This window comes from Notolepis coatsorum, assembly GCF_963971535.1.
Source record: "Notolepis coatsorum genome assembly, chromosome: 7".
NCBI classification, from domain to species: Eukaryota; Metazoa; Chordata; class Actinopteri; order Aulopiformes; family Paralepididae; genus Notolepis; species Notolepis coatsorum.
In genome coordinates this window covers 45,865,773-45,892,681 of record NC_140171.1, presented here as the reverse complement: position 1 = coordinate 45,892,681, position 26,909 = coordinate 45,865,773, and the positions used below count along the sequence as shown (strand labels likewise).

General features: G+C 47.2%; 1 protein-coding gene across 1 annotated transcript; it reads right to left on the bottom strand.

Moving 5' to 3' along the window:
* Window positions 1-14,920: 14,920 nt before the first annotated feature.
* LOC311231417 (heme oxygenase-like) lies at window positions 14,921-26,317 on the bottom strand. Its single transcript, XM_084317997.1, has 7 exons — window positions 26,196-26,317; window positions 25,949-26,006; window positions 19,800-19,911; window positions 19,188-19,403; window positions 17,295-17,567; window positions 16,309-16,402; window positions 14,921-16,120 (listed from the first exon to the last, which is right to left on the bottom strand). The coding sequence occupies exons 2-7, from the start codon at window positions 25,996-25,998 to the stop codon at window positions 15,993-15,995; spliced, it is 873 nt and encodes a 290-aa protein (XP_084174123.1). The 5' UTR covers window positions 25,999-26,006; window positions 26,196-26,317; the 3' UTR covers window positions 14,921-15,992.
* Window positions 26,318-26,909: the final 592 nt, after the last annotated feature.

Below are 26,909 nucleotides of genomic sequence, written 5' to 3'. Positions count from 1 at the left end.
GTCCTATTTCTTGGCTGGTGAAAGCGTCTGTAATCTGGTACCGTCGCTCAGGCTGGCCGCTTGCTGCGATAGAGAATGAGACATTCTCGCCCTTTATCGTCTTCAAATCTCGTCTTATTGTCCGAATTGTCATTTGGGTTTCGCTTCCCCGCAGCCCTAGCTGGGCCGCAGCGGAGGCGAGCAGCAGGGTCTTCTCTGACCCGTCATCGAGGACGGCGTAAGTGTCCAGGACTTTATTCTGGTAGCTTAGTGTCACACGCACTACTTTTAGGAGTACTCGGGCTCCACTGCTGCTGGCGGGATCGATGTACATGACGCTCGCTTTGCTGCTGGATGGTGCGGGTGAAGGGCGCCGTCTGTTACTGTCGTGAAGTATGTCCAGATGGGCTCCATCGCACTTGGTGCACCTTTTCTTTAAGCGGCATTCGGCTGCCATGTGTGAGCGCGCACAGCGAAAACAGCGCTTGTTGGACTTTATCCATTGACTTGCTTCCTCCGCGTTCAGCTTGGGGAAGGAGTCACATTGCGCTAGCCAGTGTTCTTTCTCACAGTAGGGGCACACTATCTTCCACTTCTCCGTTCTGGAGGGGGTACTGTGGCTCCTGCTGCTCGGTACTGACTCCGATTGGTGCATCACAGTCACCGATCTTCTTCCATCATTTAGTCGTCTGGTTCCTTCTCTGGAGCCAGGGGTGCTCCGTCCGAATGTATCTAGCCGTAGGCTGCTGACTTCTCTCGCCAGGAAGTCTGCTAGATCGAGGAGGTTCGGTTCGGGGCCATTCGGGTCTCGGTGGTCCCTCTGTCGCCTAAAACGCTCCTGTCGAGCGGGCGGCAGCTTCTCCAAGATCCTTTCCACATTTGAGTTGGCGTAAAGTTCATGCCTCCCCTTCTCTCTCTGCGCTCCCAACATCCCTACCAGGGACTGCACTCTGATGGACAGGTCGTCCAGTGCTCGATTGTCTATTGCTGGGGGTAAGCGGTCGATGTGTCGGATCTCCTGGATCACGTAATCCCATATGCGCCCATACCTCTGGTCCAATGCTACCAGCGCTGCTGTGTATGGGGTGGTGGAAGTCGCGTAGGCGAGCGCTATATTATGTGCGCGGGGCACCTTTAAGTGCTTCAGTAGGATGGCGTATTTATGGCGTTCATCCAATACCTCCACCAACATGGTCTCCAGACACATGCAGAGTTCTGTATACTGGGCCCGGTTCTCTTGGGTGAAGTCGGGTACCATAGGTGTGCCAATGTATGACGCTGACTGTGGATACATCGGCGAGCGTTGGGGGAGAGGCCTCCTAGGCGAGTCTCCTCCCGCTCCTTGGTATGGGCTGGTACCGGCAGTGTACCATGGCCCGCTTGTCCAGGTGCTGTTCCTCGGTGCGGGTCGTGCGTCGTGCTCACCCGTGTATAGAGTCGGGGGTCTGTAGCGCAGCTCCGCGGGAGTATAGCCTGGGCTGTACCGGACCTCCTGGTCCGGTAGAGTACTGTGCTGTCGTCGGGCGTGGTTCTCCTCCTCTTCCTCTTCGTCTTCAGTTAGGTCATCCAGTGCTTGTAGTCTCTGGTTTAGCCTCTCCACAGGATATGCTGCTCCTTCCCGGTTGCTAGGTCTCGCTTGGACCGGTGGGGGGAGGTGGTCTGTGGGGGGTATAGACCTCGTCTGTTGGTCAAGTTCAGGGTTGTTTACTCGGCTAGGGGATGCCGCCCTGGAGGTGTGTCTAGACGAGTTCCTGGAGCCTCTGGCGGAGGGAGAGGGTGTTGTCCGTCTGATCAGCTGTTCTATTAGTTGCGCTTGCTGTCTGTCGCGCTCTGCGTCCCGTAGAGCACCAGCAGCTGCTCGCTGGTTGTCTGCTCGGTCTCGGGCCACATTCTCTTCTCTCTGAATGCGTCTTATTTCTAGACGTATATGCTCTTCTTCGCTCCGCTGCTGGATCTGCAGTCGGTCGCGTTCAGCAGCGGCGTTCAGGCTGATGAGGAAGGCCTGCTGTAGGGTCCTCTCTGCCTCGCTGGGAGAAGGCGGTTGTATAGGGGAGCCTTCCCTCGGGGTACTCCTTGCGGAGCCTTGGAGCTCTATCTCCACGGTGCTCTCCCCGTCTTCTTCCGTGCCGAGTTCTCTCTCGGTAGCGTTGTATTCCTCCCGGGACTCGTCGGGGACTACTTCTTCAGTACTGGCGGGGTGTGAAGTCATGTCTGGTTCCCACTGGTCCCCACCGTGAACTTGGTCAGTTACATTAGAGCCCGTAGGGGCCTCTATGGTCGGGGTAGTCTGGGCGTTGGGGTTAGACATACTTTTACTTTCTAGTTTTACCGCGTTTACTGTTAGTAGAAGACTAGGTTGTTGACTGACAGCGTAAGCCTCTAAGTACTGAGGGAGCCGTCGTTCGCGCTGCGGGCGTTGGTTAGGAGGATCGTTTCGTGGAGTGTTCATCATAGGCCATTTCAATATTAATAACACTATATTAATATTACACTAATTACCATCCGGCTCGAAGGACCAATTGTAACTGAGGGGTACAATTCCCTGACTGTATTACTAGATATGATACTTACTACCACTACCTTTGTACTTAATATTCGGCCACCCAGTACACGGCATAAATATATTATGATGAACACTGTCACGTAGATGAAACGGATCCAACACAAATGTACGAATTAGAAATAGGTCTTTATTTCTACACAGCGATGGTGTGTAGAGCAAGCACTTAATCAAATCAATCACATTTATGAATGGAATTAGTATGCACTTTTATGGCAAGAGTATTCGTCGGTATATCAATAGAGAATGTCCAATCTCTGAAGGAGCAGGTGGTACATATACGACCTGGAATAGTTTAAGGAATAACAGCAATGATACTTTAATGATTATATACTGGATACACTAGGGGGGGTTAATCCGGTCGCTTGTAAGCCGACAGGAGTAGGAAGGGGGGGGGGGTAGAATCCGGCTGCCTCATCCGGCCAAGGGTATCCCAGGTGAACCCACTGTAGTGCCGTTCAATGCGCCGGCGATCCTTGGACCACAGATGAAAGCAGGTGGACTCTTTGTGGGCCGGCGTTCTCCGGTCCACGGAGGAGAGACGTGAAGCGACCTCGTCTTGCAGAGCGTCTCCTCACCTTGCGTCCTCTCCAGGGGGGGGGGTTCCAACACACGGCAGTGTCGGGGGTCTTTATCCATGGAATAATCAAAGTATACAAAGCATAATCCGTGCCTGGGAAGGCGGGCTGTCGTCGGTAGAATAATCCGGTATACAGGTCCACTCGCTCGTCGGCTCTGGGGCTCCTCGGGTGCAGCTTCACGTGGGGTCAACCACCCTGGATAAGCAGCCAGTTCTCTGCCCGAAACGATGGGGTACTGACTACGGTAGTATTCTCACCGCACGAAGCACTATATATTAACAGACTATTATTAGCTTAATAGACTACGTCCAACTCGACGATATAGTGCCAAATATGACTATTCAAATATTAATATACACAATGTCTCAATACCGATGGTAGGCGAACTTGGCCTTACTCCCACACGTGGCGTCGCGGGGAGGCTTTACGTCTGTGACTCTATTGGAGGGTAAGAAACTGGACTGAAAAAGGAAGTCCTACTTTAGTAGCGCAGTATATATACGCACTATGAACAAATAGTCCCATTAGTGGTGCGGTAGTCAGATTCCTACGCGGAACTAGGACTTGTTCGTACATGTGGAGCGGTACGTTTGAACTGGGTCTGAGGGGTATGGCAGCCTGGCACGAAGGTCTCGACCAATAGTAGAATGGAGACTATTATGGGATGTTCAGTAGGCTAGAATGGATATTCAATGCATATTGTACAAGGAATATACAAGGGATATCAAGGAATATTAGAGAATATACAAATACAATTAAATATATATATATAAATAAATATATATATTCAGTTTAATCTGGCCCTTCACAACAAACATCATTACTCTTTTTTTTCTTTCTTTTTTTTCTGAACAGTCCTTGTGACAACCACTACACATATCTACTGTTTGGCCTGCAGACGCGGCCTGCCCGTGAGATGTGCGGAGACTGAGTGGTTCAAAAGACGGGTGAGTCTTTTGAACAGTCTCTTGTACTCGGGCGTGTTGTTGAGTGTCTGCCTCCTCGGTGACGAGATGACTGTTGCCTTCGGGTTGGCCAGTCGGAGGTTGGAGAGTGATGTTGGGGTCGCAGGGGTCGCTGAGGTCACCCTGTGGCGGTTCCGGTTCCGAGACGGGAAGAAGGTGTCTCCCGTTCCTTCTGTACTCTCCTCCTTCTGACTCCACGACGTAGGACCTTGGTTCCTTACAGATGCTCTTGATTGTGCCCATCCGGTCGAATCCATGTGGAGTCTGCAACCTCACTACATGTCCCTGGGCCAGTGACTGGAGGGGCCTGCTTGATCTGTCATAGCACGACTTCTCAACGCTGCGTTTCTTCTCGAGCTGTGCTTTGATCATCTTGTTGTCCTTCGCCTTAGGAACCAGTAGTGTCTTGCAGATGGGTAGGGTGGTATGTGTCTGTCTTGACATGAGCCGTTCAGCCGGTGACCCAAGTGACTGGTCACGTGGAACGTTACGGAGGTTGAGCAGATTTAGGAAGACGTCTGTTCCGTCCCGTCTGGACCTCTCCATGAGTTGCTTCGCGCTGCGCACAGCTCTCTCCACTAATCCAATCGCCTGCGGGAACTCCGGGCTACTGGTCACATGGTCGAAGTCCCAGGCCGAGGCGAACTCCTTGAAGCGCTGGCTTGTGAACTGGGCCCTGTTGTCCGATATCACTTTGTGTGGGGTCCCATGCACAGCAAAGTGTCTTTTCAGTTTTGTTATCACAGTGTTGGATGTGATGTCACGCAGCAGGTCCACCTCGAACCAACCTGAGTATGAGTCGACCAGCACCAGGTGGTGATGTCCATTCCACTCGAAGATGTCAGTCGCCACGGTTGACCACGGTAAGTCTGGAATAGGATGCAGCTTGAGTGGCTCCCTTTGTTGGTGTTGTTTTGTGCTGTTGCAGACGTGGCATGATGCCGTTTTCTCCTCGATATCCTTTGCCATGGCAGGCCAAAACACAATGTCCCTCGCCCTGCGCTTGGTTGACTCTGTGCCAGGGTGGCCTCTATGCAGGATCGTGATGTAGTCCATTTGCAGCGATTTGGGAATGACGGCTCTTGAGCCCTTCATGATGACGCCATCGTCGATTGTGAGCTCATCTCTGAATGCAAAGTATTGGCGAGCCTCTGCTGGCAGCGTCGACTCCCTCGCAGGCCATCCGTGGTTGATGATGTTGCATATTTTCTGCAGGGTTGGGTCCCTTTCTGTGTGTTCCTTGAGCTCGTTTGAGTGTGACAGGCTTGCGGACGTCGTAGTACATCAGCGTGGGCGGGTTTGAGAGACACTGTTTCAGCGCGTTGAATGCATCTTGGTGCTGCTTGTACCAACACCATTCCGTGTCATGGTGCGTTAGGTGTCGCAAGGGGGCTGAGATTTCACTGAAGTTTGGGACGAACCTGGCCAAGTAATTTACCATGCCGAGGAACCGCTGCAGAGCCGTTACATCTTCTGGTGCAGGCAGTTCGCTGATCGCTTGCGTTTTTGATGGGTCTGGCTTTAGACCCTGACTTGTGAACAGGTGTCCAACATAGCCGACTTCCTTCAGTCTTCAGGTTGACTTCACATGCTCTGTCGAGGACTTTCTTGAGATTTTCGTCATGCTCTTTCTCGCTGCTTCCTCCAATGATGATGTCATCGACTATCACTGCACAGGGGTATCCTGCGAAGATTTGCTCCATTGTGTGTTGGAAGACTTCACTGGCACTGCTTATGCCAAAGGGCATTATGAGGAAACGGAATCGTCCGAATGGTGAGCTGAATGTGGTCAGTAGCGATGATTTGTGATCCAGTGGTATTTGCCAAAAGGAACTCTTGGCATCCAGTGTTGAGAACACGGTTGAGTTTGGCATATGCGCTGCTACTTCCTCCACGGTGCGCATTGGGTGATGTGGGCGTTTGAGCGCCTGGCCAGTTCCATCTTGACCTTCTCTCGCATAGCGACTGGGATCCGGCGTGCTGGCCTGACGACAGGCGTGGCCTCTCGGTCGATTTTCATGGAGTAGGTGTAGGGGAGCTTACCCACCTCGTCTTTGAAGAGATCTGAATAGTCCGAAAGCATCTTGTGTGAAAAACTTTCCTCGTCTGTCAGATGTAGCTGGTGTATCTCCTTACTGAGTGTGACCAGTCCCATGCTAAGGCTGTCTTGTAAACCCAGCAGCGTCTGAACGTCTTGTTGCACCACGTGGAACTGTAGGGAGTGGGACTTATCTGCTACAGTATGTCGCATGCTAGGGTTGCTGTCCCCAAGGTGCATATTTAATTTCCTCCGTAAGCAATCAGCCTAGCTGTTCTGGAGCTCTCTCCTTGTATTTCACTTGGTTGAACGTTTTGCAAGATATCACATTGCACTTGGCTCCGGTGTCCACTTTGAGCTCGACAGGGATTCCGTGGACCTGGACTCTGCAGAATATTTCACTCTTCTGTGTCGCTGGTGATCCCACAGTATTGACTGTGTCCGTCGCTACTGTGACCCCATCACAGTAGAACGAGTCGTCGCTGTCGCCTGACGATACTGTTCTGTCAATCTGGTTTACAGCATGCTTTTTTCTGTATTGGTGTTGTTGATTGTCTCTGTGACTTCCTGGAGTGGATTTGCAGTATTGCTTGACATTTTCGTCACATCCGTGACACTGTTTACCAAATGCAGGGCACCTTTCTCGTTTGGCCTCGTGGCTGCCTCCACAGTTGCTGCAGCTGGCTATGGACCGAGTTGAATGCTCTGTATTAGGCTTTTTCTTGTAAGCACGTTCTTTCATCTTGTGCCGTAGGCTATATACGTTGGTTGTGCTTTGCTTTGCTGCAGCCAGTGTTTTAGTGTGTTGTTCTGTCATTTTGTGGATCTGACATATCTCGACTGCTTTGGTTAAAGTTAGTTCGCTGTCACGGAGTAGTAGCTTTCTCATGCCATCATTCATTATGCCACACACAAGTCTGTCTTTGATTAGTTCTTCGCGCAAATCTCCGAATCGGCAGCTCTTTGCTTTGATTTTTTAATCGCTGACATAGGCTTCAATTGTCTCATCTTGTTTCTGGCTTCTTGTATTAAACTTGTGCCTTTCCATTGTGACGTTTGTTTGTGGATTACATAACTCACGTAATTTTCTTTTCAGGCACTCCGGGTCTTCTCTTGATTGGGCGGGAACAATTTCTTCTCCCTCCCCCTCTTCTCCATCGAACACGGCTGCTGCATATACGAATGCCCGTTCCCGCTCTATGGCTTCCGAGCCAGCCAGGTTTAGCAAGATGAAAGCTTGAGAGCGAGGCGGCTTGTCATAGTGTGCGGCAGCAATGAATATATCATACTTTTGCTAGAATATTCTCCAGTTCTCTGCAACGTGGCTATCAAACACGAGTGGACCCGGTTTACCGAATCCTTCCGCCATGCTGAATGTGAGTCTCCGGTTGGCGGGAGTCTCTCGCGTGTTATATAGCCTAGTTATAGGCTACCTCCTAAACCTTCACTTTTCACTTTCGGACGCGGGTTGACGACTGTGTCCACAATGTCTGACACCATGTAGAAAAGACGAGAGGTAGGCAGGTGAGCATAGATGGTGATTTAATATAGGTAGCTTTCAGGGGATGACACAATACAGACTAGTCGTATATGCTGCTATCCTGACCGGTGTTTACTTCCTGAGTGACGTCAGAGTAGTACGGAGGCCGTCACGTATCAAGCTTGTGTATCGGACTAACGCAATGCTCTACAGTTTGGACTTTCCGACAGCGAGTTGCAGGTGCCGGATTGGTGTTGGGGCCCTTACGTGCCACGCTGCAGCCGGTGGGTAGGGGAACCTACACCTACCAGCTGCACTGCTAATGTTCTAGCACCAAAATGGTGCGGGTGATCACACGCTATCATAATGGGCGTATGCTTACATGCGCCACTCACTTACGCCAAAATGGCAGGGGTTGTTGTCAGTCACACACTATTAATACTGGTGCGTGATTAGGTGCACCGCCCCCCACACGACAAACAGTACTATACCTACGCGCACCCCCCCCCCACACGACGAACAGCACTATACCTACGTGCACCCCCCCCACGCGATGAACAGCACTATACCTACGTGCACCCCCCCCCCCCACATGACGAACAGTACTATACCTACATGCACCCCCCCCACATGACGAACAGTACTATACCTACGTGCACCCCCCCCACATGACGAACAGCACTATACCTACGTGCACCCCCCCCCCCCCCACACATGACGAACAGTACTATACCTACGTGCACCCCCCCCCCCCCCCACACAACGAACAGCACTATACCTACGAGCACCCCCCCCCCCACACATGACGAACAGCACTATACCTACGTGCACCCCCCCCTCCCCACACGACGAACAGTACTATACCTACGTGCACCCCCCCCCACACGACGAACAGTACTATACCTACGTGCACCCCCCCCCCACACGACGAACAGTACTATACCTACGTGCACCCCCCCCCCCACACGACGAACAGTACTATACCTACGTGCCCCCCCCCCCCCCCCCAGACGACAAACAGCACTATACCTATGTACACCGCCCCCCCCCCCCCCCCCCACACGACGAACAGTACTATACCTACGTGCACCCCCCCCCACACGACGAACAGCACTATACCTACGTGCACCCCCCCCCCCACACGACGAACAGTACTATACCTACGTGCACCCCCCCCCCACACGACGAACAGCACTATACCTACGTGCACCCCCCCCCCCCCCAGACGACGAACAGCACTATACCTATGTACACCGCCCCCCCCCCCCCCCCCCCCCCCCCCACACGACGAACAGCACTATACCTACGTGCACCCCCCCCCCCACACGACGAACAGCACTATACCTACGTGCACCCCCCCCCCACACGACGAACAGCACTATACCTATGTGAACCCCCCCCCCCCACACAACGAACAGCACTATACCTACGTGCACCCCCCCCCCACACGACGAACAGCACTATACCTATGTGAACCCGCCCCCCACACGAAGAACAGCACTATACCTACGTGAACCCCCCCCACACAACGAACAGCACTATACCTACGTGCACCCCGCCCCCCCCAGACGACGAACAGCACTATACCTATGTACACCGCCCCCCCCCCCCCCCCCCCACACGACGAACAGCACTATACCTACGTGCACCCCCCCCCCCACACGACGAACAGCACTATACCTACGTGCACCCCCCCCCCACACGACGAACAGCACTATACCTATGTGAACCCCCCCCCCACACAACGAACAGCACTATACCTACGTGCACCCCCCCCCCCACACAACGAACAGCACTATACCTACGTGCACCCCCCCCCCACACGACGAACAGCACTATACCTATGTGAACCCGCCCCCCACACGACGAACAGCACTATACCTACGTGAACCCCCCCCCCCCACACGACGAACAGCACTATACCTATGTGAACCCCCCCCCACACAACGAACAGCACTATACCTATGTGAACCCCCCCCCACACAACGAACAGCACTATACCTATGTGAACCCCCCCCCCCCCACGACGAACAGCACTATACCTACGTGCACCCCCCCCCCCCCCACACGACGAACAGCACTATACCTATGTGAACCCCCCCCCCCACGACGAACAGCACTATACCTATGTGAACCCCCCCCCCACGACGAACAGCACTATACCTGCGTGCACCCCCCCCCCCACACGACGAACAGCACTATACCTATATGAACCCCCCCCCCCACGACGAACAGCACTATACCTACGTGCACCCCCCCCCCCCCACACGACGAACAGCACTATACCTACGTGCACCCCCCCCCACACACGACGAACAGCACTATACCTATGTGAACCCCCCCCCCCCACACGACGAACAGTACTATACCTATGTGAACCCCCCCCACACAACGAACAGTACTATACCTACGTGCACCCCCCCCCCACATGACGAACAGCACTATACCTACGTGCACCCCCCCCCCCCACACAACGAACAGCACTATACCTACGTGCACCCCCCCCCACACAACGAACAGTACTATACCTACGTGCACCCCCCCCCACACGACGAACAGCACTATACCTACGTGCACCCCCCCCCCCACATGACGAACAGTACTATACCTATGTGAACCCCCCCCCACACAACGAACAGCACTATACCTACGTGCCCCCCCCCCCCCCACACGACGAACAGCACTATACCTACGTGCACCCCCCCCACACGACGAACAGCACTATACCTACGTGCACCCCCCCCCCCCCACACGACGAACAGCACTATACCCATGTGAACCCCCCCCCCACACGACGAACAGCACTATACCTACGTGCCCCCCCCCCCACATGACGAACAGTACTATACCTACGTGCACCCCCCCCCCACACGACGAACAGCACTATACCTACGTGCCCCCCCCCCCCCACACGACGAACAGCACTATACCTATGTGCACCCCCCCCCCCACACGACGAACAGCACTATACCTATGTGCACCCCCCCCCCACACGACGAACAGCACTATACCTATGTGCACCCCCCCCCCACACGACGAACAGCACTATACCTACGTGCACCCCCCCCCCCCCCCACACGACGAACAGCACTATACCTACGTGCACCCCCCCCCCACACGATGAACAGTACTATACCTACGTGCACCCCCCCCCCACACGATGAACAGTACTATACCTATGTGCACCCCCCCCCCACACGATGAACAGTACTATACCTATGTGCACCCCCCCCCCCCACACAACGAACAGTACTATACCTACGTGCACCCCCCCCCCCCACACGACGAACAGTACTATACCTATGTGCCCCCCCCCACACGATGAACAGTACTATACCTATGTGCACCCCCCCCCCACACGATGAACAGTACTATACCTACGTGCACCCCCCCCCCCCACACGATGAACAGCACTATACCTATGTACACCGCCCCCCCCCCCCCCCCCCCCACACGACGAACAGCACTATACCTATGTACACCGCCCCCCCCCCACACGACGAACAGCACTATACCTATGTACACCGCCCCCCCCCCCCCCCCCCCCCAGACGACGAACAGCACTATACCTATGTGAACCCCCCCCCACACGACGAACAGTACTATACCTACGTGCCCCCCCCCACACGACGAACAGTACTATACCTACGTGCACCCCCCCCCCCACACGACGAACAGTACTATACCTACGTGCACCCCCCCCCCACACGACGAACAGTACTATACCTACGTGCACCCCCCCCCCCCACACGACGAACAGTACTATACCTACGTGCACCCCCCCCCCCACACGACGAATAGTACTATACCTACGTGCACCCCCCCCCCACACGACGAACAGTACTATACCTACGTGCACCCCCCCCCCCACACGACGAACAGTACTATACCTACGTGCACCCCCCCCCCACACGACGAACAGTACTATACCTACGTGCACCCCCCCCCCCCACACGACGAACAGCACTATACCTACGTGCACCCCCCCCCCACACGACGAACAGTACTATATCTACGTGCACCCCCCCCCCACACGACGAACAGTACTATACCTACGTGCCCCCCCCCCCACACGACGAACAGTACTATACCTACGTGCACCCCCCCCCCCACACGACGAACAGTACTATACCTACGTGCACCCCCCCCCCCACATGACGAACAGTACTATACCTACGTGCACACCCCCCCCCCCCCACACGACGAACAGTACTATACCTACGTGCACCCCCCCCCCACACGACGAACAGCACTATACCTACGTGCACCCCCCCCCCACACGACGAACAGTACTATACCTACGTGCCCCCCCCCCCCCACACGACGAACAGTACTATACCTACGTGCACCCCCCCCCCCCACACGACGAACAGTAGCCTACTATACCTACGTGCACCCCCCCCCCCCAGACTACGAACAGTACTATACCTATGTGCACACACCCCCCCCCCCCACACACCCCCGACGACCTACGTGCACCGCCCCCCCCCCCCCCCCCGCCCCTCGACGAACAGCACTATACCTACGTGCACCCGCCCCCCCCAGACGACGAATAGTACTATACCTATGTGCACACCCCCCCCCCCCCACACACACACGACGACCTACGTGCACCGCCCCCCCCCCCGCCCCCCCCCCCTCGACGAACAGCACTATACCTACGTGCACCCCCCCCCCCCCAGACGACGAACAGTACTATACCTATGTGCACACCCCCCCCCCCACGACGAACAGTACTATACCTATGTGCACCCCCCCCCCCCCCCCCACACACACACGACGACCTACGTGCACGCCCCCCCCCCCCCCCCCCCCCCCCCTCGACGAACAGCACTATACCTACGTGCACCCCCCCCCACACGACGAACAGTACTACGTGTCATGCAACACAGGGGCCACTCTGGTTACACGAGAAACACTGCAAGCCACAAAAGCTAATATAATGCTAACGAAGCAAGCTAACACACACTCAGTGGCCTGTAACTGGCTCAGCATGCACAATAAACACTCACTCAGTGACTGCTATGGCAGGAGAGGGGGAACGTGCTGCCACTGCTCATGAATGATATATTGAACATATAGCCCTTAAACTACTGCACATGCTCCAGTTTCCTGCATTACCATTGTTGTAGTTCTTAAAAAAATTTATGAGGGTAGAGCTACGTAGGCCAACACCATGTCAGTATGACATAACTCTACCAGATTAGGACTTTCCAACGCCAATATTTTTGATGAGGAACACGATGATGGTAGATGTCCTATCCTGGGAACACCACTTGGCAGGTCAAAAACCTCTGATTGGCCAAAAACAACAGCTCCCTGCATCAATAACCAATCAGATGTTTTTGGCCTGCCAAGTAAGTGGTGTTCCTGGGATCACATTGGAAAACTAAGACCACCATCACATTCCTCGTCAAAAAGTATGTACCAGCTCAGCTGTATATCAATCAGATTTCAATCAGATTTATTTATATAGCACATTTAACATGACACGTGTCAACCAAAGTGCTGTACAGAGGGTAGATACATAGATACATATTGACAACAATCACACTCCGTTTTATGGCAGGGCACACAGGCAAGCACACAGGAAAACGGGGCATGAGTCAGTGAACGGGAAAGGTAGGTAGAAGTGGGGTTTGAGCCTAGATTTGAAGGCATCTATCGAGGGGGCAAGCCTAATGGAAGTGGGGATGCTGTTCCACTGTTCAGGGGCTGCGACAGCAAAGGTACGGCCCCCCCTGAGCTTGAGGTTAAACCTCCAGACTGTCAGGAGCCTCTGATCGGCTGACCTGAGGGACCTGGTGTTGGAATAGGGGGATAGGAGGTCTGAGATGTAGGAGGGGGGGTGACCATTAAAGGGGAACTATCTTATAAATGGCCTTTTTGAGTGTTTAGCATTGTTTCCTAGCTATGTGAACTTATATTAATATGATCTATGTCTCAAAATTCTCATATTGGCGCATTCTTCCAATTCTCCTCTCACAATATTCACCCTCACTGAACTGAGTCGTTTGAAAATGTGCCTATATTATGTGATGTCATATAGTCACTGCTGCATGTTAATGTTCAAGAGGCGGCGCAGGCCACACAGTGGTTTAGGAGCCCAGGCTCAAAACAGCTCGAGATCTTGAGGTAGAAAAATGCTGTTTTTGAGGACTTGATTAGAAATACAAAACAATGAATAAAAAATATATATATATTACAGAGGTGTTCCATAGACTCACAGGAATTGTGTAAAAGTGCCCAAATAGTGAAAGAAATAGTAAAATAGTTCCCCTTTAAGGGCTTTAAAAACAAATAGGAGAACCTTAAAATCTATCCTGTAGCGTACTGGAAGCCAATGAAGGGAGGCAAGGACAGGGGTGATGTGGTCTCTCTTGCGGGTTCCGGTCAACAGTCTGGCAGCGGCGTTTTGTACCAGTTGTAAACGGGACAGGGAAGACTGGTTAATGCCTATATAGAGGGAGGTGCAGTAGTCTAATCTGAAATGAAAGCATGGATGACTCTCTGAAGGTCTGCAGGGGAGAGAAGGGCTTTGAGTTTGGCAATGGTGCGTAGTTGGAAAAAACATGCCTTTACCACTGAGTTCACTTGCCTGTCGAATTTAAATTGTGGATCAAAAATGACACCTAGGTTCTTGACATAAGGCTTGACCAGGGAGGACAGGTTTCCAAGACTGTTGGTAAGGGTGGTGACAGCGTCTGGGGGACTGAAGAGGATTATTTCACACATATATATATATATTTTATTCAGCTTAAAGCTGCTGCCTCTGGGAGTCTGTAGAAAACATTGTGCATGGGCTTAAAAAGTGGTGCAAAGCTTGCTCTATTTCAGCTGGGCAGGTAAACTTGCCGAAGTTGCCTACTGCAGCTTTAACTTGGGAAAAAACATTCTCCAAGTAAGCCTAATAAAATGTTAATTTAAAGAAAAATGTGTTGGGGTTTCCAGAAATGCGTCCATATCAAGGCCAATTGTGATTATGAGTAGAGAGTTGTAAACAGTGAGAAAGGTCAATTTTGTAATCACGAGACTGTAGGCTACACTTCAAATCCTTACTAGTGTATATGAATGTGATTTGGTTTTATAGCTGGCTGAGTGGTCTTCTCCATCTCAAATACCAACAAGTGTAATGAGAACACATCAACTTTAGTAGAAAAAGGGGGTAACCACTGCGCTCAGACAGGTGCGTAGTCCAACATTAATTAAGTTGCAAAAAAGGAAGTAGGGACCGCACTCGGAATATCGTTGTTTTTATTTTCAAGTTGTTATAGCGCACAAAACGTTTTCAGCCATCCGGCCTTCATCAGTGTGCCACATAAACTTGCACATTCCTTCATTTCAGTCAGTAAACACTTTATTAAAACATACTGTATGTAAATGAATTATACCTCAATTGAGGTAGCATTTTATTACAAAGTGTAGAAATATGTACAGTACATAACCCCCCGGCCTCCTTTTTTATTTACAAATATTGCACATTGGTGCAATAATTGCAATAATTTGTGTCGAAAACTAGCACTTGTGCTATAAACACGCGAAACAGCGCATCTGGTCTGTCCACTGTGGCTGGTCCAATGTGGCTGTGGTGTCCATTTTAAATAAACATTTTCATTCATTCATTGCATTATTGGCTACATAAAAACATTGCATAGCAATATTACAGTGATAACTACAAAATCCTCTATTACAAATAAACGTCTAATTCTCATGGTTATCTACACTTTACACTTTACAAAGAACAAGAAACAAGCTAAATTAGAACAAAGGTGTGAAAGAAAAAAACATGATGGAAAACTAAGTAGAAATACAAAACTAGAAATACTGCCTTGTTGCCTCCACCAACCAGTAGCCAGTAGAGGCTTAAGGGTAGAGGGCGGGGCAAACATAGACCAATAAAAGTGTATTTCCCTGCTGAGTCCAACAGCACCAGCTGTGAGTCTCTACAGTCTACAGTGCAATATATGGCGTTTGTGGTTTAAGTCTTAAACACCACTTTTAGTCAAACTTACAGTACAAATCAGCTTACATTATGTTCATTCAAAGACAGCTCTTGCTATCTCAGCTGTCTCCTTGCATCCCACCACCACCCCATTCTCCTCCTTAGATTTTATATTTGTTACTTTCAATAACAATCATAATAATACAAATACTGTAGAAATGGGAGGGGGCACAACCTAGGTCTCCAGGCTTGGGCCATCACGTTTGGGCTGACACCAGTGTGTGTCAACCTTGGTATCAACGACGTTGTGCGGACATCACTTTGCTGCATACAAGCCCAATAAGCCTTCACTTAATCCTCCCTTATCATCACCATCCTCTCCTCCAGAGTCAATAGATAAGAAGCTCACAGCAACGGACGAGGAGAAATATGTGGATCTTGTTTTCTTTACAAAGCATAGATTCCCATGCTGACTGTGGCCAGGGCTACAAAGAGTCCCAGGATCATTTTGAAAAGAGGTGAAGCTTTGATCGCGGAGCTTGGAATCTGGAGAGTCTTAGCCATCATTTGTTGTCCTGGAGAAGGAAAAAAGGTATGGATTTTTAGACAAGGACTAGTAACCCCTTACGTTTCCAGTTAAAGATAAACACGTTTAAACATTTTAGTTGTTGTTAAGATCGTGCAAAGCAGATGTAACAATATCCTGTTTTACAAGTTCACAGTCACTACTTTATGTTAGTTAAAGAACCCAGGTGTGTCTTACCGTTGGCCAGTGTGGAGTGTGTTACAGGTATGTGTCTCTGCAGCTCGCTGTCGCTCTTAGTTACACTCAACATCTTCTGTAGTTCATCAAATACCTACAAGACAAAGAAACCCATCGAACAGCTTTATCATAGAGCCATCAAGGTATTTGCCAGGAAACCATTGGCATACCACCATTGCAATATTCTGAAACAACATAGCTTTTTGAGCTTTGAAAATTTCAAAGTCTTAAAAAGCGCTTGTTTCATCTACAAATGCCTACATAGACTAGCTCCCCCTCATGTACAGGAATTAATCTACAAAAAGAAAAAGAAAAACACTGGACTCTGCACCAGGTCAGACACCAGAGGTGACTGCATGGTCCAACGTAGACGGACCACGTTTGGCCGAAACGTCCTGTCCATAAAAGGCAGTCAAACATTTCCATATGGAAAAGCTCCCCCCTTGCTTCTTTTAGAGGGCAACAACAAAAATGGCTGAAGACCAACCAGTCATGTGACCACATGTGACATATCTCTAGCCACTAGTATTTCTGTGTATTGCTGTTATGTATTTGTAAATTTTTTACTGTTTTTATGTGTCCTGTTTTTATGTATTTGTACATGTCTTACTGTTTCTATAAGTCCTGTTTTTATGTTTGGGGACAACGGATGGAAATTAGCCTCGTGCTAAATCCGGCAATTTTTACACTCCACGGTGTTCATTAATTTTGCATTGTCCCGTCCAAATAAACAAAATAAAAATAATTATAAATAAATAAATAAATAAATAAAAATAAAAAAGCACATCTACTATTAGCCTTTCAACAGCTCATACATGATTAAACAATCACATTAAAAAAATCTTCACACCCTGGTCAAAACTACTGTTAACATACAGTATGTCCCAATCACCCCCTCCTGAATCTTTTGTTGTTAACAGCTCCCCCACTTTCTTTGATTGCCGTCATCTACTTCCCTCATCCCAACTGTCATCCCTCCTCCTTACCTGGATATTAAACTCAAAGGCCCGGTTGGCCTCCTCCAGCACTCCGTTCCTCTCCTCCTCCGTCAGGTCGATGCTGTTCATCCTGCTACGGTACATCTGTTTGAACAGGTTGGCACTGGTCACGCCAGGGAAGGAGAAGAACGCCAGGCCATTCTTGTCCTTCAGCCCCAGAGACTTCTGGGTGAGGCGGCCAAGCACTGATCCCCCTGACAGGTCACCTAGGTACCGGGTGTAAGCATGAGCCACCAGGAATTCAGGGTTTTCTTTGCCAATCTATCAGGAAGAGAGGGTGAGAAGTGTTACCTCGATGCTGTGTAGTTATCATTGTAGTTAACATGCAATTATTTGCTGTTACGGTTGCAGATTATGTAATTTTACAAATACGTTTCTTCTTGTTAGGTGCATGGGGTGTTATACTATGATATATTTTGACTTGATTTGAAATCTTTATTTCGAACATGCAATGAATACAAACAAACAATAACAAAAGCAAAACACAACTCAATCTACATGTTTGAAAAGGAGTAGGAAGGGGGGCGGTCAGGTGGCGTAACGGAGATTGCGTTCGTCACCAAACCCCGGAGCGGCTAGATTCGCCTGTTCGAATCCAGCTCACAGCTCCGGGGTTGTCACCAGCTTGGCTGGCCGTTCACACTAATACAATTGGCAGTATTAGAGGGTGGGAGAAGCTGGCGGGGTGGGTCCGGGTCGTTGTAAACAGCGACTCCTACAGTTCGGTCGGGGCGCCTGCTAAGCGCGGATAGGACTTGAGTGGGATAGTGTGATCCTTCCACACGCTACGCCCTCTCAATGAGAATCCGCGCTGCCAGGTGAAAAGAAGCGGTTGATTGGCTGGACGTGTGTCGGAGGAAGCACGTGATAGCCTCCACTCTCCCAGACCGACTGTGGGGGGTAAGTGCGCAGCGACCAGGAAGGGGATTGGGAATTGGCATAACGACTAATATTGGGATGGGAGAAAAATCGGAGGAAAATGGAGGGGAAAAAAGATAATAAAAAAAAAAAAAAAGGAGTAGGAAGAAGTATACACTTATTTAATCCTACCCCTTTTCCACTACTCAAATGAGTGTACTATTTTAAAACATAAAAAAAGGAAAAAAAAAAAATATATATATATATATATATATATGCAAAACAAAAAAACAAAAACTATATATGTAAAACATGAAAGAAATAAAATACATTTAAATATATTGGATACTTTACATATCTCGTTAATGTACAAGATGAACAGTTTTGGACCCAACACTGACCCCTGGGGGACACCACAAGCAATGTCCAAACATTCAGATTTATAATCTCTCATTGTCAAATTGTTGTCTTTTATTTAGATAGCTTCTCACCCAGTCCAATACTACCCCCCTGATCCCATATCTCTCCAATTTCCTGATTAATATATCATGATTAATAGTATTAAATGCTTTTTTTAGGTCAATGAATACTCCAGCTACATGTTTTTTTTGATCTATGGAATTTGTGATTTTTTTCAATGAGTTCTATTAATGCTAGTGATGTTGACTGGTGTGTTCTGAATCCATACTGGCTATCGGTGAGTAAATTATGTTTATCAATGAATTTATCTAATCTGTTGTTGAAGAGTTTTTCTAATATTTTTGAAAACTGAGGAAGTAGAGAAACAGGCCTATAATTTGTGAAGTGGTGTTTATCTTCAGTCTTGAACAGAGGTATGACTTTTGCTATTTTCATATAGCAAATAGCATATAGCATATACTATGCAATTCAGATGCAACTCAGTTGCATGTAACATTTACCAATCATACATACTTCATGAATATTATAGTCTGACAGTGTGAATGGAGTGTCGCAAGTTTCCAGGTGTTTACTGATGATATACCATCCAGTTGAGACACATACTTGTCTTAGCCTGTGAGTGTATCTTTTAGTGGCTGCAGGGACAACTATCTTCTCCCTCCAAGCCTGGCCATAGAAATGTTCCAAGTCCTTCTCGATTGACTCCAGTCTTGCCAGCTCAGTGGGAAAGAAAATAGGGGCAACACCAGGGTGGTTGGAGTTCCTGTCCAGCTCTTCTTCCAAAGCCTGGTAAATCTCATACAGCGAACACAAGAGGAGCTGAGGAGGAAAGGAGGACATGTAGAAGGAAAAGGAGAGTCAGTGGCAGTCCTTCTAAAAAGTCACATGAGGCGCTTCACACCTGTCCTCAGACAGCCTCCAACCACAAACCCTCCACTCACCAGCACCATGTGACCCCGTATGTTACTACGCTCTTATCCATTCCACCACCTAAAAATAATCCAATTCATGGGGCGAAGTGGAGCGTATTTAACTTAGGAGTGAGTTTACTCCAAGGGGCTGCCATCGCAAGGTTTCTACCTCATTACACTAGCTTACAAAAAGTATACAGGATATGCATTACCATATAACTACAGCAGCATGAAACAAAGAAGTATCAATTATTGATTATTAGTTGATATAGAGGAGGTGTGTGTGTAATATTTGTAGTATTACCTTATGCTGTGGCAGGGTGAGCTGTCCCCTCAGGTAACTCAGCATAAGCTCGGTCTTCTCTGCCCTGACATGGACCTCCTTGGTCATAGCTTTGATTTGCTCTGACAGATCCCTGTAGATTAGAAGAGAGAGAAAATGATGTTTATCCCAGCCAACTCAACAAGTGATATTTATACATAGTTAAAGAATCTTTAACTATGTGTAAGCATAAGATCGCACTGGTCAGACAACATGTGTCACACTGACAAACATTGATAGAATCAGTTTTATTCTGCAAGTACATACAAGGAATTTGGCCTGGTGCTTGCTCATAAAGAAGACAATAACAACACATCTAGACCTGGTTTACAGGGGAGCATGTCTATGTTCCCCGGGTCCATATGTTCCCCGGTAGCGATAGATAGTCAGACCACCAGCCCTGATTCCAAACTCTAACCTTAACCAACTTCGAAAGAGGGCCTAACCATAACCAGTTCGAAACAAGGCGGACATTAATAATTAATAAAATAATAAAAATTAATAACATTTTCAATCAATCAATCAATCGGGGAACATAGGACCCGGGGAACATAGGGACGGATGACCCCGTTTACAGCAGAACTCAAGACAGCTAAAATACGGAGGCTGCTTACAGGAGTAGGGATAAAAGCAGAGAGGCAAAGCACCATCTGGAGAAAGCTATCAGGGGCTGCTAAGCAGAGGCATTCTGAGAGGTTGAAAATGGTTCTCAGCCAGTGACTCATCTTCAGTGTGGAAAAATCTCCAAAAAATAACCAACTACAAAAAGAGGAACACTCCCCACTTCCTGTATGAGTGTCAGCTGACCAACTGGTGGAGCATGTGGAGCATAATTAATAACTCAGCTCATACAGGAAACCTTATTTTCGATCCAAGCTGTCAATGGAGACGTTTCTGCCCTGGAGACATCTTGCCCTGGATTAATAGTGAACTTATAAATCTGTATAAACAAAGAGATAAGGCTTGGGAAAAGCATCGCCTGACAAAGGACTCTGCCGACTTCAATGCATATAAACAAATACGGAACTTATGTACAACTAAAACAAGAAATGCTAAATCCAACTATTTCAAAGATTGTTTAAGCAATGATTTTAGCAATCCAAAACAGTTTTGGAAGAGAATCAACACTATAACTAAGAAGTCAACTATAAGTCTCACTCATATTAGAATTAATAATGAAGTTGTCAATGATCCCTCATCAATTGCACTTGCCTTTAATCAGCACTTTAATTCTGTCTGCAGACTAAAATGTAATGACTCTTCCTACTCTGATGTGCCTCTTAATAACACCAGCTCTTTTTCCTTGAGAAGTATTCGTCCACTTGATGTTCAGAAGGTCATTGATGAATTAAGCTTGGGTAATAGCTGTGGTTCAGATGGTATGGAGATCAAGTTCATCAAACTTGCCTCTCATGTTTTATCATATCCTTTGTCTGACTTATTTAATCTATCTTTAACAACTAATGAAACTCCATTAAGCTGGACATGTCATGTCATTCCATTGCATAAAGGTGGTGATCCTTCTGACCTCAATAATTATTGACCAGTTTCAATTATTAATAGTATAGCAAAAGTCTTTGAAAAACTAATATTTTTATCAATTATCCCATTATGTTAATTAATCTCATATTTGATCCCCATGCCAATCTGGTTTCAGACCTTACTACTCCACAACCACAGCCCTTCTGAAATTGACCAATGATGTTCACCAATGGACAATAACATGGTCACTGGTGCAATATTTACAAAGGCCTTTGATTTGGTTGACCATTATGTTCTTCTTGACAAACTGTGTGCTATTGGTGTCTCTAATCATTCTTTACTTTGGTTCAACTCATATCTCCACCATAGACGCCAGTGTGTATCATATCAGGGTAAACAGTCTGACTTTTTGATTATGGACAAGGGTATTCCTCAAGGTTCATCTTTAGGACCATTATTGTTTTCTATATTTGTTAATGATCTCACCCAGATACCATCTGACTGTCTTACTCAATTATACGCTGACGATAGTGATTTATTCCTCTAAGTCTGATATCCAACAAATTCAGTATGCTTTACAGACTCATTTTGATGCTGTTCAGAAATGGTTAGCTATTAACAAACTTTTATTAAATAAGAAGAAGTCCTATAGTATGCTGTTTGGTACTAGATACAATTTGTTGCAAATATCAAATAATTTGTCGATTAAGTTTTTAGATGGTGCTCCTCTCGAGAATGTCGATGAATATAAGTACCTGGGGCCCTCATTTATCAACGTTGCATAGAAAGTGTTCTATATCCGTTCCTACGCACGGAATTTAGAATGTGTGTACACATAGAAATATCAGGATTTATCAACCGTGCGTACACGGGTCCTACGCACACTCCATATTGATAAATACCATTTGTTCTTACCGTCAATGCTCGTGCATGATTATCCATATATGGTAATGAAACACCCCCCATGGGATGTGAAATAATGGACTAACCCGAGTGAACTCTGAGAAACTCCACAAGCGTGTTATGGGATAAATAAAAGGCTGGCAGACTTGTACACGGTGATGTCAAATATCAACGACTCCCTAAGACCATTGCTGCAATTCTGCCTGGACAGCTCAAAATACTAATAAAGACTGTTAACCACTGTTTGGCGTTGGTGTGTCATTCTAACCATGCTGGAATATGAATGCCTTTATTAGTTTTGTTTGATTGGCTACCGGGTATAATATGATCTGTAGAGGCATACAATCTATTTTGTTGTCGGTATTAGATAGCCTATATGAATTACATATAATAGCAGCCATAGCCTACATTATGCAACAGTAACTTGCGCATATATAATATATCATATCATATTCCTATATGTCTCCCAGGAATCGTGGGGCTCTGGGGAATAAAGGTTGGGAACCCCTGCTATAGCCCATATCCTTTATAATGTTATAGGCTATTTTATTTACAGTTTACTCTATGAGCCTACCCAGCATGTAATACGTTCTTTGTTAGAACTCAACTCGTTATTATTTTGCGCATAGATTGCAGAAATACGGGAACGTTTTGATTTATATTTAAAAGGCTTTGACATTGTAAAACGAAATAAGTGGAATTTTGAAGTTATGTAAGCAGAATACAAGTCATATCACCCACACGATATATGCTACCTGTATATCCAGAGCATGTATGCTTTTCATTCATTTAAGACACATTTATTGCAAGGGTTTTGTAATACACATAAACTCAACAAATAACCTCTGTTCTCGTTGCAATGCATTTTTTATTCTTTCTTATACAGTAGGAAGGGGGAAGAACACTATATTGTGCGTGTTCATATGACTTGTATTCTGCTTACATCTTCAAAATTCCACTTATTTCGTTTAACAATGGCAAAGCCTTTTAAATATAATAAACGTTCCCGTATTTCTGCAATCTATGCGCAAAATAATAACGAGTTGAGTTACGCGGAGCGCAGTCAGTGCACCTCGTATATTCCGATAAGATAACGCTATATATAAACCATGCTGCATTCATTCAGAAGGAAAGACCTATTGCGGTTAGGTGGCGTAGCGGAGATTGCGTTCGTCACCAAGATTCGCCTGTTCGAATCCAGCTCACAGCTCCGGGGTTGTCACCATCTTGGCTGGCCGTTCACACTAATACAATTGGCAGTATTAGAGGGTGGGAGAAGCTGGCGGGGTGGGTCCGGGTCGTTGTAAACAGCGACTCCTACAGTTCGGTCGGGGCGCCTGCTAAGCGTGGATAGGACCTGAGTGGGATAGTGTGATCCTTCCACACGCTACGCCCTCTCAGGGAGGATCCGCGCTGCCAGGTGAAAAGAAGCGGTTGATTGGCTGGACGTGTGTCGGAGGAAGCACGTAATAGTCTTCACTCTCCCAGATGATCTGACTGTGGGGGGTAAGTGCGCAGCGACCAGGAAGGGGGATTGGGAATTGGCATATGACTAACATTGGGATGGGAGAAAATCGGAGGAAAAATGGAGGGGGAAAAAGATCAATAAAAAAAAGAAGGAAAGACCTATTATTCCAAATGCTATTTATAGGGTTTTGACCATAATTACACTACTGTTGCTATTTTACAATGAACTATAATGAATTACAGGGGTCATACAGAATACGTCAGTCAAACTAATGAACGAAAGCTTATTTCCGCGTTGAAACTAATGCATGAAACTGATGAAAGCATATGCCGTCCGTATGCAGTATCCATATTCTACCGCCGGGCGGCAGGTACGCATGCCCTGAGCTGAGTGTAAATATACGCACAAAGTCAAGCACACGTTCAAATTGATAAGTCACACACTGCTTTGAAATGATCGTACACACGGGTTACGCACATATCTGTGCGTACGCAACGTTGATAAATGAGGGCCCTGGTTCTTTGGCTTGATTCTCAACTCACTTTCAAGTCACATATTGATGCTGTGATAAAGAAAACAAATTGTAGCCTGAGAATATTGTATCGTAGGCGTCTGAGTGGCGCAGTGAGCAAGGCGCTCGCCACTAACGCAGGAGATGCTGGTATCGAGCCCAGCTCTCGGCGTTGCTACCGGCTTGGCCGGCCGACATACTAACACAATTGGCCGTGTTAGAGGGTGGGAAAGCCGGTGGGTGGGGATTGGACGTTGTGAACAGCGACTCCTACAGGTCGGTTGGGTGACGCCGGTACAGTGGAAACAGTAAGTATCGGGGGCAGCGTGAGCCTCCCACGCGTTACTCCTCGCCACTGAGAGTTCGAGCTGTTGCGGTGAAAAGATGCGACAGGCTGCCTCCTCGTGTACCGGAGGGGACACGTGATGCAAGGCTTCTATCCTCACTACAGCCGACCAGTGGGAGGCATAGTCTAGCAACGTTCAAGACAGGGGAGGGAAGAATTGGAAAAAATACGAAATTGGGATGGGAGAAAATTTGAAAATAAGGAGAAAAAGTGGATAAAAAAAATTATAATATTGTATCGTTCTATTAACTGTTTTTCTCTCCAAGTTAGAAAAATAATCATTACACAGCTGGTACTTCCAATAGTGGACTACGCAGACATAGTCTATCAGAACACCACACTATCAAACCTCCGTCCTTTAAATGTCACTTATAATAGTGTTTGCAGATTTATATGAGGTGTCCTTATAGAACCCATCACTGTCTTATGTTTGAGTCGTTAAACTGGCTTTCTCCTCAATTCAGAATACATTTTCATTGGTTGCTTTTTGTTTACAAATGTATTTACTTGAATTATCCCCCCTCTCTAAAGCAGTTCCTAATTCCATATAGTTCAACTTATAATTTAAGACACACGGATCATCCTTTCTTTACCATACCTCGAACCACCAAAGTTATTGGTCGACTTGCCTTTAAATATAAAGCACCAGCTGATTGGAACAAACTGCCTAGTTCACTCAGATCTCTCACTTCTTACCGGTTATTTAAGATAATCTTTGTTTACTCATCTACAGACTACTTGCACTTGTTACTGATTTACTGTGTTAGGGTTTACATGTTTACAGCTCAAACTATCATTTTGTATGTGTTTTATATGGGAACATATATATATTGGTGATCCTCTTGGGAGGAATCAGTGTGGACTGTGGGGGTGAGCTTGGGAGAGCGCCTGTCAGTGTATAAGTGTATTTTGTTGTCCTGTGTTTTGTTTTGTTATGTATTGTATTGTATGTTTTGTATCTTATGTTAAGGACCCCCTCGAAAACGAGATAGCATATCTCAAGGGGTTTATCCTTCAAATAAATGTCAATTTCTGTATTTCTTTTAGATCTAAGCCATCAATGGACATTTCTGTATTTGAAGAGTTCATTTGCATTTGTATTTTGTTGTATTATTGCATAATGTATTATTATCCTCATTATCCTTTTATTGTATATTTTATTTATTTTATTTTATTTATTATATCTTTTTTTTATTTTATTCATTTTCATTTCATTTTAAGAATAACTTATATCTGCTTTTTCAAATTAATTGTTAATTAATTAATAAAGTGCCATTATTACATGTAGGTAATACATGCTACTAACAATACAGAATTTAAAAAAAATGCCATGCTTACAGAGAACTCTTTTCCATGCAATGTCAATCACTTTAAGTTGAATGAGTTAAGAAGCACAGTAAATCACACCATTTCATTCCTACCTGTCAGTCATCTGTTCTGCTGCTGTCTGCGTCGTCCTCTCTGTCTCCATAGCTGAAACTATGAGAGCACATTATCCTTTAAAAGCGTGCATTTCCATAGTCATCCTTTCAAAATGATCACAAACACCATATAGCAATCCACTATAAAAGTTATTAAAACTTAAATATATTCTGTGCTGTTACTGAATATAGAGTTATGAATGTGCAGTATGAAAATGTACATCAAGCTGTAAATCATTTCACTCACTGGTTCCAACAAAGATTCCCTTCTTTACTTGTCTTGACAATGGTCCTGTTCTCCGTGTGCTCAGTACAATCCTCCCTCTCTCTGGGTGCTCACTCACGCTCAGTACAGACTGTGCTACTGTATGTGTGTTTACTGTTTATCATCCTCTATGGTTCTGCTCCTCTTATACAGCCCCGGCTTCTCCCCCCTCCTTGGCCTCTCCCCCGAGATGCTTCCAGCTGCAGACCTGGAGACCAGCGCTTACAAGCCCCCGCACATACAAGCACCGCACATAGCAACCCCTCGCTTCCATTGGCTGATTTTGGTGACGTGATTTTTGCACGTTGCACTGCGGGATTGATTGATTGATTGATTGAAAACTTTATGGTGACGTGATTTTGTGTCACGTTGCACGTTGCACTGCGGGATTGATTGATTGATTGATTGAAAACTTTATTAACAGATTGCCGTATGATTTGGGTCACGTTGCACTGCGGGATTGATTGATTGATTGATTCATTGATTCATTGATTGATTGATTGATTGATTGAAAACTTTATTAACAGATTGATTGATTGATTGAAAACTTTATTAACAGATTGTAGAATGGGTACACGTGACCTGACCGATTGATTGATTGATTGATTGATTGATTGATTGATTGATTGAAAACTTTATTAACAGATTGCAGAATGGGTACAGTGACCGATTGATTGATTGATTGATTGATTTATT